The 15,458-nt window shown below is 36.8% G+C and overlaps 1 protein-coding gene across 4 annotated transcripts in view; it reads left to right on the top strand.

Moving 5' to 3' along the window:
* AKAP6 (A-kinase anchoring protein 6) overlaps nucleotides 1-15,458 on the top strand; it is a 2,898,826-nt gene that overhangs the window by 924,058 nt on the left and 1,959,310 nt on the right. For all 4 annotated transcript variants that reach the window (XM_044073884.1, XM_044073885.1, XM_044073886.1 and 1 more), the window contains exon 4: nucleotides 3,134-3,385. In XM_044073884.1, coding sequence (XP_043929819.1) covers nucleotides 3,134-3,385 — 252 coding nt within the window. The remainder of the gene's footprint in view (nucleotides 1-3,133; nucleotides 3,386-15,458) is intronic.

The raw sequence follows: 15,458 nt of genomic DNA on the forward strand, positions 1-15,458 counted from the left end.
ATATATATATATATATATATATATATATATATATATATATAAAATGATAATGTTACAAAAACCATGCTTAGTGCATTAAAATCAGTAATACATTATGTCATTATAGTGGGTGCAGTATGCAGATGTCTAGATGAATGTGCAGTTTGTCTTCATGGTTTGTGTCTGCCTCTTGGGAATTCTGCTCTTAGCATTGTGATTTTTATTGCAACATGTGCAGGTATTTTCTACCTGAGCTCTGACTTAGATGGTCCTATACATGATACAGAGCATGCTCCTTACCACCTTGTTGGTCACAACTTCATCTGGATCATGATGACTGAATCACTTTCAGGATTAATGATATAACTTACTTTAATAAGTCAAGTTAAAAGTATTTCTCAGGATTTTGGCAAGGCAGACAATAAGTAAAGTGCTATTTTTCACATCACATATAGTAATGCTATATAATAAACAAAGCACAACATGTTTTTGGCAAGAAATCCCTTAACTCCCTACAGTCCCCAGCAATGTGATTAGATTTTTGTATGGTCTCAATGGCTGTACACTCATACCCCGTAAACTGCACAATCTTCATTCCATAGTAAAAGGACATCCATGAAAAAAAAATCATAGCTCTGAGCATTAGTGCCAATCCATTTTCCCTTTTGTTTCACAGCTTGTATTCCTATGTAGACCCCAGTAAACTTGTACAAATTATCTGTCACCACCCCAGCCAATAAAAAAATAAATAAATAAATACTCCATAGGCAGCCTTAGTCTCAGGGTGCATAAGTGAACTTATGTAAATTTCATCACTTTGTTTGTGGATGCTCAGTTATCAGCTGCCCACGGGTTAAATGGGAGAGTTCTGTCAGTCACTGACCATCACTCTATTAAAACCCACTCACAAATGATAGCATCCCAGCTGAATGACAATAGATAAGTAGTCATTAGTCAGCTATGCAAGTGTTGGTTGACTGACTGTCACCATACTGTATAATCTCCACACCTAGACAGTGAAAAGACTATCGCAAACCTGACAACTAATCAGGCTATGCAGGCAGAAGAATGCTGATTGTGAGTTTGTGTTGTAGATTGTTAGGCGGTGATATGCTCAAACTCCTGTGAGTCAAAGCTCAAGTTACCAACACAAAAGTAAATTCTGGGACTTCATCCCTCAGGATTGCCTGTCAGGAGCTACACTACCACTATTTTCTGTCATCACAGGTTGTGCTAAAGTGAAGGACAGCTTGTATGAATGTTCATAATCTACCCCAAAGTTTTATGATCTCAGAATAGGTTATGTGTGTAAGGGAACACACGACATGGGATGAAGCCTTCTACATGGGGGTTGCCCCCTCCACTTCACCCAGGGCTTTACATTTAACATTTTTGTTTATATGTTTTCTTCAAAACTATCTTCTTCTCAAATGCAGTTCTCTAAATGGAAGTGTAACCCTTGACAACCTACTATAGTATATTAAAATAACAAAGTCTTGTTTCACAACAGACAGCAGTATAGTTTTTCTTAGCTTAGTAAAGTTACTGAGGAACTTACTCCATGAATTTTTAACCCACTGATACATAAAGCTACTTATATATACTTGGGTTCATAGATATTCCAAAGTCGCTGAGTATTATGATCATTCGCGCCTTGCTAGTAGCCTTTCTCATGCTGTATCTCCTTTCTCCAGGAGGGCCACATAGTCAATTCCAGAGTAAATTTCTGGCTATCTGTCAAGTCATCTAGGTTATATTTAAAGGGAAATATTAAATTGCACTGCTTAACATGCAGAGAAAGTTTATCCCAGAGGCTCATAGGTAAGTACTAGGCTATTTGCCTTTTCAGGCCATTTTAAGCCCAATCAATTTCCCTTCAAAGGTAAGAATCAACCCCTGTACTTTGTGTTATAAGGTAAATATTTTAACCATTATGCCATGTTTGGGAGACACTGGGTTATAAAGCTGTTCATCGACCACGTTTTTGTATATGTTAATGAAGATTTAAGTCCTTGGTTTGATTACTGGAGAAGATATCGGACATGCAGTGATACAGGAAGTCCATTACAACTGGCTCTTTAATAGTGCGCTAAGTGAAAAAGAGCTCTCCCTCAAAAATCTGTAAGACACTGAATAAAGGGATAGCGCTTCCAGTCTCTTTTGGTAACTCAGATACTTTAGTCTTGTGATTATTTTGGTTAGGAACTTTAGGGGGTCTTTCTAATAATTTGATATGTTTACTGAGATGCATCCTGAAGGGTGAGTTGTACTCTATAATTGTTCCGATAAAAGCCATGTATAAGTTAGCAACTACTTATTTAGATATTCATGATATTTCACTGTCAGTGAAGGAAACAGACCCCCAAAGAATTAACAGTGCAGGACAGCAAAAAATCAGTAGAAAATGTGTATGCATCTGCACCGAAACACAGCACTTTGTTGGACTTGAGAATGACACAGCAGGAACAAAAATAGAAATACATTGCAGGCATTTATTCATTAGTGAATAATGCAAGTGTAAGTATTCTGTGTAAGTATTCCATTGTCACATGCTGGGTTACTTATGAGATATCTATAAGTATTCCATTGTCACATGATGGGTTACTTATGAGGTATCTGTAAGTATTCCATTGTCACATGATGGGTTACTTATGAGGTATCCCAATGTTCTTCAGGCTCATTCATCCAAAAATGTACTACTGTAAGCCTGATGGTCAGTTGTTTCTCACTACCAAGCCTTGCCCAGAAGAAGGCCTGCAGTATCTCTAATGGTCAGTAACCTTACGCAGCAAGAAAAATACTGGTGTCTGATCTCATATCCAGCTGTTCCATACCACAAAGGGAGAGAGTATTCACAAATTCAGAGCAGTGCATGGTGGAAAAATATTGTTGTTTTTATATATATAGAGTTTACCAGTCATTGCAACCTGAGAAAATAAATTCAAAATGGTCAGTGTAATGAATGAAGAAGAACAGGAAAAAAACTTGAAATAAGCACAACAGCATATCTTTCTGAGAGCTTAGTAATAGTGAAGATTCTGAATGTCAAAAGAAAGGCTTACAAAGATTATTCATTAAACATGTCATACAAACAAAATTACTAAAACTCTGTTTTTCAGATGGTAATTACAGTTCTCTCTGTTTTATCTTGTAGGATATTTGTGAAGATATTTCAGACCATGTGGAACAGATTCACGCTTTGCTGGAGACCGAGTTTTCTTTGAAGCTCCTGTCTTACTCTGTCAATGTAATAGTGGACATCCATACTGTTCAACTACTCTGGCATCAGTTAAGGGTCTCAGTTTTAGTGCTACGGGAACGTATCCTTCAGGGACTACAGGATACAAACGGAAATTATACGAGACAGACTGACATCCTTCAAGCCTTCTCAGAGCACAGAAAAGAGGTGAGAAGATAAAATATTAACAGTAGTTAAAAAAAATCTGTAATTATGAACATTTGACAAAAAAATGAAAAAAAAAAAGACTCATGAGCATGTTAGCACAAGTGCCAAGTGCATATAGTCTGCAAATATTAGCTGGGCACAGCTCTGCTTTACAAGCTGTTAGGTCTGTATTTGCGCTGTGTTTGAAATTCTCCAAAGAGGGATTCTTTAGCAGGTTTAAGACAAAATTAAGTCATCTATCTGTCGTGGACATCAAATATGTTGTTTTCTGAATGGTACAATACTAGGATACCCTTGCAACCAGTATAGCAAAAAAGTTGAAACATAGTGATATAGTTGGGTAGGCAGAAGGAACAAATGATTTACAGTGTTTGGGTAGACATTGATTTTGATTGTATTTTATTTGAACAGGAATTTGTTCATGGTCACCAGACTAGCACTGACTTGTCATTTTGCACATACAGCTGTACTCTGGTTAGGTAGCACACGGTGTTGCTTATTGCCATGTGAAAATGTTAGTACCACCGCTTTCAGTAGGAATGTCGTAAAAATGATTTATAGGCATCTTTTCTAGGAAAACCTTGGCAACTGTAGTCTTTCCTCTCAATTCTGACGCCAACCAGCAGAATTATGCTTCCCCTCGGATACATTAATTGATTAAATCTCCTCCTTCCTTCATGAAGCCTCAGTATTTACAGATCAGCAAACAATGTCAGGATGGGATCCTTTGTTACACAGCTAGAACAGTTTAGCTGTCATTTCTGGTTACGCTTACAACCAGAGAAGTTTTGGAGAAAAACATTGCTTATATATGCTTACAATGGGTGTTTGCTGAGACATCCGAATAAAATGTTGTGAACACAAGAGTGTATTAATTTATCCATAGTAGGGTGTACAAATAAGATTAACAGTAGTGACAAAACATTGTGACAGCCAGCTGGATGAGTATATACGTATAGCACTCTCGAGACATTATTATGGTTTATTGTATTAATGGCCATTTCTTACCGGGAACTAGAGAATCCTTTCAGCAAGGCTGCACTCATTTCAGTTAATATTGCATTACTTGTTTATGTGGTTATAACCCAAATACATTTTTAGTTTTAATGACAGTGAAATAATGCATTATGTTTTAGATGTAAATGTATTAACTTACTAATACATTGTGCTATACCGGGACAGCACATTCCTTCAGAACTCAGTCTCAGCATTGGTTTGTCTGCTGCAGTTTGTATCCTGACATGACATGTATCATTCATTAGCAACGGCATGTAGGTAAAAGGAGCAAACCCTCTACTACATTACATATGCTGAAGTTTTCCAAGTATTAAGTAGCTATTCTAAATTCATATTCTATTCTTGTTATGTTTTAAGCTTTTCCTTCCCTTTTATTAAGCTTTGAAAAATTTACACACCATGACTCCTAGAAATGTATGTGCTCAAAGGTTTCACGGGAAGTTACAAGATGAGAATAGTTTTCCCTTTGCTCAGATATTGATTATATTTGTCACAGTTTACTATCATTTCACCAATCGCACTTTGTGCAAGTTATCGTTTCAATGAACCGGATAACCGAAAAAAAAAAAACATCGACCGACAAATACATCGAATGCAGAAGTGGAGAGTGTCAAATTTAACACAATTCGAACATTTTCCACATTTCTGCAACTGCTACCACTGTACACACACACTAAACAACAGTTTTGCTGTAGTACATTCGCTGTTGTGCATTTCAAAATTTATTTTTTCGTTCTTTTGATACTATCAAATTGGGCATTCGAGCTAACATAAATCGAACAAAGTCCGATCGCCCTTTTGATAGTAAACCTTTGTAACTTGTTATGTCCCCAGGTTTTTGGCTACGCCTGTCTTAAACAGATTCCTGCACTGATGGGGTTTGGGGGTGGGGGTAGTTGTTGGCTAAGCCTGTTTTGAACAGATTACACTGACTGAAGTTGAGGGTAAGGCGGTTCCTAAAATGACGGATGTTGAAGGTGGGGGTGATTGGGGAAAAGTCAATGAAATATCAGCAAGAGACTGGTGATTCTAATTGTTAGCTCAAATCCCAAATCGCCATCTCATAGCAAATTAAAGACCTTCTTGCGTGTTTACATTTCTGGCATTTCACATTATGAGTGGGCATTTTAAGAAGACAGATTTGTAAGTATTTGTATTTCCCTCCTGTTTTAGGGATGTTGGGCAGCTTTGATTTCCTGCTTCCATGACCTAGCTTGAGGTTATTACATCTAAATTAACGTGATTTGTTTGTTCTATGAGCCTAAAGAAAACAAGGTTGAAAAGCAGTTAAGACTTACTGTTTGTCATGATGCTTACAGTCAAGAAATCTGTCATTCAGGAAGTTACCTACAATATAAATGACCTGTAATATTTGGTAAATGCAATGTGAAGTACTCAAGGGAATGCTCAGTAGTTCCCGGCTCTGAATTTGTGTATACATATACACACACACACACACACACTCACACACACACACACACACACACACACACACACACACACACACACACACACACACACACACACACACACACACACATATATATATGTATGGGTCTATATCACTTTGTTAAATTACTATTTAGTGAATGCCTATTGGTCGAACAACTATTCAGGGAACAAACTAATCGTCAAACTAACTTTTCAGCAAAAACTTTCTTGGGACAAACTGATGGTAGCCCGCCCTAGCGATCATAAAAAAAACAAAACAAAAAACTTAACACCAACACAGTCCCCCCCCCCCATGAAATATACCAATTCCAAGATCGCACTACAGTGGGGAAAAGGGAAAATTCCAGATGGCGGCCAACCATCATTTTGCCCTGGGAAAGTTTTTGCTGAAAACTTAGGTCGACGATTAGTTTATTCGCTAAACAGTTGTTTGATGAAGAGGCTTTTGATAAATAGTGATTTGACAAAGTGATCTATATTTATATATATATATATATATATATATATATATATATATATATATATATATATATATATATATATAGGTTTACCTTTACATGTGCGTATTGCACAAGGGTGAACAGCAATTTTCTGAAAGGCAGTTTGCAAAGTTTACAAACTCAGAACGGAAAAAGGTTCGAATGTGCAATGAGCGAATGCACAGTGAGATTCGGTCATTGCACAGTCGACATTCTGGGGTGGATTGCACTATAGTGGGGATCGGGAAATGGCTTTTTTCCCCACTGTAGTGCGATCTTGGAGTTAGAATAATAAAGTAGGGGGGTGTGGGGGCACAACCCCCCCACAAGGGGTGCAGGGGGGCTTGCCCCCCACTTTACACTTCGTTTTTTCTCGACATTAATGTTCGAAAAACAGCAAATCTGCTTTTCGATTTGCTGTTTTTCGATGATTAAGGACTGTCGACATTTTCACTTTCGTGGTTTCGAGTCGCTCATATGAGCACTCAAACCACTGTGATTTGAGGTTATGAAGGTAAACCTATATATACACACACACACACATATATATATATATATATATATATATATATATATATATATATATATATATCTACTGTGTAAGAGACAAAATATTACTGAGAAGTCTGGTGTTTAAGTATATCATTAAAAATGTACCAGAGCTATACAGCCATGTGAGATGGTCAAAGGATCATAGGCGGTTATAATGGCCCTGGGGCCCTTACAAGCCTAGCCAAGTGTTTATCCTCAAAAAAGAAACCTGAGTCAGCACCTGTCACCCCTGTAAATGAGGGACACAGGTAGAATCCCTGGGACAAATTTGTGGTTTCCCATCCACTCATCAAGGTTTCACTTGAAGAGGGTCAGTGAAGTACTCTGACATGTATGGGGAGTCTTTTTCAGAGATGGGGCAGCCTCTGGGAGGCAAACCTGTCTCTCCAGCAGGTTTTGTTGATGTTGCATATTATTTTAAGGCCTTTCGAGCAGATAATGAGTGAGGAGTTAGACTTATGGATATGGAGAATCTCTAGTAGGGCAGGGTCCAAGACTGCCTTGTAGATGAGATACAGATCACCTCTGAGCAATCAGTACGATACCAAGTAGAGTGATAGTGGTTTGTGCCTGTCTGCACAGGACAGGTGTTGGAGGCCATGGATTCTCTTTATGAGGTATTTCTGTGGCCTTTCCAGTTAGTGCAGTTGTTTGGAAAGGTACATACCAAACAGGGCATTATAGCCAATTATTGGCCTAATGAGGGAGGAGTACATAGTGGTAATAACCTCTTTTTTTCTGGATGAAATCCCTTTACTTATCAGATGAACCAAGTAAAAAGCTTTTCAGATCACTGCCGCTACATGGTGGGCGTATGTGAGTTTGTTGTCAACCTGAGTATCCAGGTCTCTCAGCTCAGTTTGTGTGCTTAGGGGGTTGCCGTTGATGTGGTTGGTAATCAGTAGGGGCTGTGTTTTTGCAGAATGGTATGCAAATACATTTTTTTGCATTTAACTTGAGGCCATGACTTTGGCACCAGTGATTTGTTGCTGTGAGACCTTCTTGCGGTATGTTAAGATGATTTGGGGAGTCAATGACAGCCCCCAACTTATAGTCGTTCACAAAAGTGGTCAGCAACGGTGCTTTTATCTTTGTCTGGACCTCTGAGAAGTGGATGCCAAACTGTTGGGGTCCATTTTGTTAATAGAGCCAATAATGTAATTATTTTAGAAGACATTCCAAAGTGGTGATATCAGACACTTGGACAAGGGAAAGGATTTTGGTGATTTATTTTATTTACCATTTTGCTAACCAGTTTATTGTTAATTTTCACATGGGACTCAAAGCAGAAAGCTCCCATAAATCAAGCATCCAGCACAATAATTTAAAGGTGTTGTAAGTTAACTCATTACATCCGAGTGATGCCTTCAGGTGCATCTGCAGTTATCTCTTACTAATGCCTCTAGGCATCAAATATTGCTCATTCATGTTTGGATTCAATCATTCCAAAACCATGCTATGTACAAGGTTTTAAAATATTTAATCTTAAAGTTTACACAATAGCTCAACTGCATTAATTTTTGACATCTGTCTAGTGCAGGCAAATAGATATTCTAACTGTTGTTTTTACAATATTAATGTATATGGGTATAATTTTCACATTTTTCTAAATGTCTCAACAATCAAATGACACAGACAGAACTTCTTAGCCTCATATGAAAGCTCTCAGTTCAATAAATAAAATGATGCTGACAGTATGTGTGTAACTTGAGTGGTTGCTGAGATATTGTAAGTTGTTTACAAAATATTGTAAACATAATAGTTACTGTGTTTACTGTAACTTATAAAATTCAGTTTAAGACCTATAACCTAAAGAATAATATCAATATAACAATAGTTTGTGCTGAAGAGTTTGCCATTTATACTTCTGTCATAATCCCTATGGTTCCAGAGATATGAACATTTGTTTGAAATGTGAGGACATAATTTGATTCTGTCAAAAGGCTTAGGCTCCACCCATTGGAAGTTACAGTGCAAACTTCCTGAGCTCCATTGGAGTGAATGAGTTAAAAAGCAGGTATTACATACAAGCATACAAAGCCTTACAAAAGGTAGTGACAATGTTGTGTCTTTCGGCTTTTTCCGGTTAGGGGTCGCCAGAGCGGAACTCCGGTCTGCTAATGACTGGCAGTTGATTTTTACGTACCGAGTTGCCAGCTCTGCCGCATAACCTTCAACGAAGGTACGCCCATTCACGCATGTCTCCACGCAGAAGACGCTCTAGCTGAGAATCGAACCGGACAGTGTCTTACTGTGAGGCGACAACGCTACCGCAGCACCACCACCGCAGTATACATAAGGTAGTGACAATGATAAAAGAAAAAGACAACTGATACATTTTATCTTCTCAACAGACAATCATTAGTAGTTGTCCACTAGTGATCAGTACGCAGTTAATATCTGTGTTATAGATCATCAGACAATCATTAGTAGCTGTCACAATAGTGTTCAGTACACAGTTAATGTCTGTGTTATAGATGATACCATGTCTGAGTAATCAGTTAATACCAAACCTCTCAGAAACTGAGCATCTTGTGAGTAATAGTTTAAAAAATGATGAAGCTTAATGTTTGTCTCTAATACTTTTCTGTTATTTTGCATATGCTTTCTTCTGCTATTATAGTGGAATATGCAAAATGGCAGTTTTATATTATAGGACATCTCCACTCTACAATGTAATAAACGTCATTCTTTGGTTATTTCTTTCTTTCTACAGTGTTATAAAGATAAGTTAGGTGCTCAAAAAACATTCAAACCCTTTAATTTCTGTTTCTTAATTTCCATTTTTTTCTGCCACATATCTTGAGGGTCCCACCATTTTTCTCATTTCAAAATTTATTATGATCCTCCAAGGGATTTGTCTTGGCCTGTGTGATATTAAGAGAGAATATTTTCTTTCTTTTGTTTTTACTCTTTAATGACCACAATTAACTTTACTTCCTGATTTTGCATTTTGCTGAGATCAAAAAAGTGCTGTAAATCCCATTTAGAGCTAAATTTGTTTTTTTTTGTGGAGAAATCTTAGAATGCATCCAAGGAATAAATTATACTACAATACTGTAATAATAGTCAGTTTTAGTCTGTGAAATGTTGCTGTTAGTAATGTATTTCTAGAAAGTTAAGAACAGTGTGGAATTCTTGAGGTTGCTTAATGATGCCTTACAATATCTCTGAAATGTCAGCTGTCAAAGATATTTATGCCATACTGTTTTATTAGGCAGCTAATATCTAATTAGATAGTGTAAAAACTTTTATGCAAACTTGCAAGAATTACACCTCTGAATTTCTATCAAAACTTGCAGCTTAGCTGCTTTTCCCTGAATAAGATTTAAATGCCCCATGAAAGGCTTTTCAGCAGCCATAGCTGGCAAAATTAGTATAATGCAGTAAAAAAAATCAATGACACTATTTCCACAGAAGTTAGTGACTAAGTGATTTATTCTCTGAGTTTGAGCTTGTCTATCACACTTTTATTTGATGTAATGATGAATATCTTAGCCATGTGAAAGGGTGATGCCATGCCAATAGGTGGGATAGAGCTGAACAGTGTTTCTTATAGCTGTGTTTAAAAAAAAGCAGGCTGTACATATACTAACTGGTTAGCCAGACTCAACCAGAACACTGACTTTAGGGAATTAAATTAATGCAACAAAGGAGCAAAGCAAACTAGGAAATGTATGACTGATGTGGGACATTTCAAATTTTGTATTGATTTGCTTAGGAAGATTATGTAATGCAATCCACCAGGAGGTACTCTGGTTCTAAGAACTTCATTATATCTACAGCCTTTCTAGTTTCAGTTAACATTTGTCTGTAAAAATGCACCCTTCTTTTTAGAATTATTTCTAGAAAACATTGTTTAAATATTCTTGAAAGTTTAGTTTGTGGTCAATGAATTAACCAAGGCGTTTTATATACGTATATATGGATTCACTTCAGAAGCTCAAAATACTGAAATATCGAATTTCAGTATTTCAAGCCCATAAAATTGAATCCTGAGAACAGCGAAAGTTCAGAAGCGTGAAATTCAAAACCTTGAATACCGGAGGTTTTGAATTTTGTGCTTCTGAACTTTCACTGTGGTTATGTATTCAGGTAACTGTGTGCGTGTGTTAGGGTTTTGGGTAGGGGCTGTGGTGTGTGTCAGTGTGTTTTGTTGCTGTGATGTGTGTGTGTGCGAGGAGAATATAGCTTGTGTGGTGGTGTTTTGTGTGTGTTTGTATGTAGTGCGACCTTGGAGTGAGAATATTTAAGTAGGGGGGTGTGGAGGGCAGCCCCCCACATGGGGGGGTGCAGGGGGGCTTGCCCCCCTGCTTTCATGTAGTAGAGAGGTTATGTGTGTGTATGTGGGGAGAATAGTGTGTGTGTGTGTGTGTGTGTGTGTGTGTGTGTATGTAGTAGTACCGTGAAATTCAAAATCTCCGGTGTGTGAGATTTTGAATTTCGCGGTTTTGAGTTTTCATGGTTTTGTGGATTCGACTTGCTGGGCTCGAAATACTGAAATTCGATAGTTCAGTAGTTTGAGCTTCTGAAGTGAATCTGTATTCACACACGCACACACACACACACACATATATATATATATATATATATATATATATATATATATATATATATATATATATATATATTTTTTTTTTTTTTTATTTATCTTTTGTTTGCTGGGTTAGTCCCACTAGGCCAGTGACCTCTTTTCGGGGGAGACCCAAAGTGGCATTTTTATTAGTAGGAGAAATTTGGCCAGGGCACTAGGGAACTTCCTCACCTGGCATCTGCGCATTTGTTTTGGATAATTAAAAAAAGTTCATAAAATGGAGACTAGTTTTGTAGGGGAAATGTTAAATATGAGGTAGAAAGCAATATGGAATAAAAAGGAGAAAAAAAAGAAAAGATAAAAATGAAAGAATATATGAGTAAAATAAAGTTATAGAAAATAAAGATTGGAAATGTGATGTTAAGATAAAATAATGATATAAAATATAATGAGGAATTTTTATTTAATATATCTGTAAAATTAAAAGAGTGTGTTAAAAAAGCTATATGTGAAAGAAGGAAAAGATTTGAAAGTTATTTTTCTGAGGGAAGTGATTTTTTGCAGAGGTTATTGTTAAATAAGTTACTTGTAAAAAGCAATATAAAGTGTTGGAAGAGAGAAAACATAAAGAATGCATTGTAGAAGAAAATACAGAACATTTTCTTGGATTGCATAAATACAAAATTTAGTAATTTTTAAAAATTAATACAAGTTGAATGGATTTGAAAAAAAAATAAACATGGAGATGATAAGATTATTGTTTATTGCTGTATAGATGTTATGGTAAAGAAGATATAGAAACTTATTATATAAAATAAATACAGAGGTTGAAGGTTTACTGAAGTAAATAAAGGGGTATTATGGAAAAAGATGGGGTGGATCAATGTATTTTTAGCAGGAAAATTGTAGTAAGCTTATTTTTTGTACTATTTCACAATTACATTTTTAAATGAGAAATGTGACGATGCAGCTGTAAAGACCATAAATAGTGCATAGGATGTGTATTTTTGTAAATAGTGTAATTAATGTGAATATTTGTATATAATGTTAATAATATAAATAATGTAGATAATGTGAAAAATGTAAACAAAGCAACACTTAACCATTTTTGCTAAATGTTATGGGATCTTTTTTTTTTACATTCACTTGAGTATCACAAACTCAGGTGGATGGGACCTCACACCTCACACACAGACAACACACTCAGCAGTAAATGTAAAGTAAGCACTCCCTCCATACCTGTGTTTGTGTTTATTGTCCCTTCAGGCATGATGACAACTGTGGGGGTGTCTTCATATTTGTTAACGATCATAGTACTGCCCTCCAAAATCCCAAAAATCAGCAAAGGGAAGTCATAGAACTCCATATCAGCAAAAATTAACTTCTTTTGAGGTTCTATTAGTGAGGTTATGATACATTTGTTTTGCAGATTTTGTCATCACCTGGCTTACTGTTGATGTACCAACATGAATCCAAAATGCATTACAGAACATCTTGGTATTCAGAACTTCTGGGAGCCTTTTGGCCTTCACACCACATGATGCATTAGTGGATTTTGACAGGCTTACTTGAAGCCAGTGTCCTGGATTTTTCTAGTCTGAAACAGGCCCTTCTCAGAGGTATGTACAGGAGATCGCTATGGAGTGTAGGGGGCTAGGGCAGTGTGGTCATTATTTCTTTAATTTTCCATAGAATCAAGCTTTAGAGGTGCACAGAAGGGAAGTGAAGCTTGTCTATGGGTATTGTACCACTGAGGAGTATGACATCCTCATTCTGGGGACAGTAATCAAGGAGCCGGAATCCTCACCACTGACACTGGAGAGGGATGTTCACTTGGAACAAAATTGGATACACCCAGTATTTCCAGATGCAGCTCTCTGCATCAAGCACAATTTTTCTTAAGAGCAGACAGGGAACATACTTAGTTCAGGGGCTAGTTTTCCCTCTCTCTCCAGATCCCAAATAAGACTCCCCACTGGCACAACTATAGAGTTGAATCCAAAGACGAGTGTCCAAGCCAAGTCCTCCACTAATCTCTTTGTGAAACCAGTGCTTTGTGTCCCTGCTCCAAGCAGATGACACACACGCACTCTTAGAGATTTGATTTTCACACACACACACACACACACACACACACACACACACACACACACACACACACACACACACACACACACACACCTGGGAAAGGCTGACACAGATTTACTAGCTTTGTCCCCTTCTGCCCAGACTATAAAGTAGCTACATTGCCCTCAGATACTCCAAAGCCAGCTACTCTAAGGCTCTTACAAGGGTACCCAATTATACTGATGGAAATTAATATTAATACAAATGATAGTGTTTGACCAATGCGGTAAGGCTTTCAGGAGTGGCTACAGTGTAATTAAATATATATAAGTCATCTTATAGTTTAAGATATTCACTAATGGACCAGCCACAATGAAAAGTTTAACTATATTTAATAATAAATAATAAAATAATGTGCAAATACTAAATATCTATTTACAAGAAATACCAGAGTTTCAGTCACAGGAAATATTAAAATAACACAGATGAATAGATTCACACAGATACAGAAAAAACAGTATAAAGAATTACTATTCCCTGGTTTACGTACTAGAGCACGGCAAGATGAAGTGGGTAAGAGATCATTCTGTGTCAAGTTCCAAAAAAACACTGCTTTGAGACTTCAGTCTCATCTAGTATTAAAATATCATTACACAGCTGGCTTACATAATGACATCACACACTTCTGGTCATATGACTTCTGGTTCTCATGCTACCCTCATTGCTAGAAACTGAACCAAAATTTAACACATATGTGTTACCATACACACAGATAGAGCTTTGCTGAGATGTGTTATAGCATCTTAAAGCTATAAAACCATAACTCACTTCCATTCTTCCTACGTGAGCTAATAATCCATTCTCTGGCACAGACATTTCATCTCTGGCTGCAGTCAGAACTGTAAAATACAATCGTTATGGCCTAAATTAACTAATTTAATTTCTTACTATCTTTTAAAGTTAGCTGGACTGAGATTAACCTCTTCTTTTCCAGTATCCCCTGTTAACATATATACATTTCCTCAGTTACAATATAGTCAGGACCCACTGTTGATACATTTTTTAACACAAACAGCCAGCTTTACAAATACATTTTTCAACACAAGCATCTGTACAAATCAGTTTGATATACAAATGACATATAATTTTTTCCAAAATTCCAGCCAGTTATGCTGGTATATGTTACACATCCATTGCCCTACTTCACCTGGCATAGCTGGCAGTACTGCACATCGTCACAAGGAGTAACAAGTTGGAATACATTACCATGACCATTATTTTTTCACCTTCCTTAAAAACATCAGATGTGTAGAAAATAGCATATTATGGGAGAATAGGAGTAAAGAGGCATGCTGTTGTATGCATCTGATAATAATAAATATGGTACTTTTTTATTTGTTCTTTCATTTTTTTGCCCAGCCTGATATCAGAGGAATACATAAAAGGTGGCTGATTTCTGGAGGTAGGGGAGGGTAGGTACTCTGAGTATATGTATAACAGCAGAAACTTGACATATATGACTGCAGATATATTTTCTTTTACTTTTTTCTAAATTTAACACCAGAGGGGTTACAATGTAGCAGCAAACCAACCAACATTATCAGAGTGTCAAACATAGAACAATGCTGTTATGTTTTCTGCTGGCATGAGGGGTAGCATTGCATGTTTAATGATGTGTTTTTGTCCTCCTGGTCTTGGAAACAGTTCTAATCTTGTTCAATGGTTACATGTTCTTTACTTGTTTGAAACTGCTGCATATTTACACTGTTCCAATCTTTACTTCAGGGAAGGAAAGCATAAATGCTGCAGCCTTAGTTTCTAATTTAGTCGTGTAGGTAGCCAGGTCCAAAACCTACATCCATAACACCACACAAAGAACTCCATTGTTGTTTCAGAACATGTCTTACCTCCAGTACTAATGAGCATGGTATATTACTTCTTTATTCTTCCAATTTGTTCTCATGTTTTCAGT

The sequence above is a fragment of the Protopterus annectens genome, chromosome 6.part0, assembly GCF_019279795.1.
Source record: "Protopterus annectens isolate FY-2018-M chromosome 6.part0, PAN1.0, whole genome shotgun sequence".
In the NCBI taxonomy this organism is placed as follows: Eukaryota; Metazoa; Chordata; order Ceratodontiformes; family Protopteridae; genus Protopterus; species Protopterus annectens.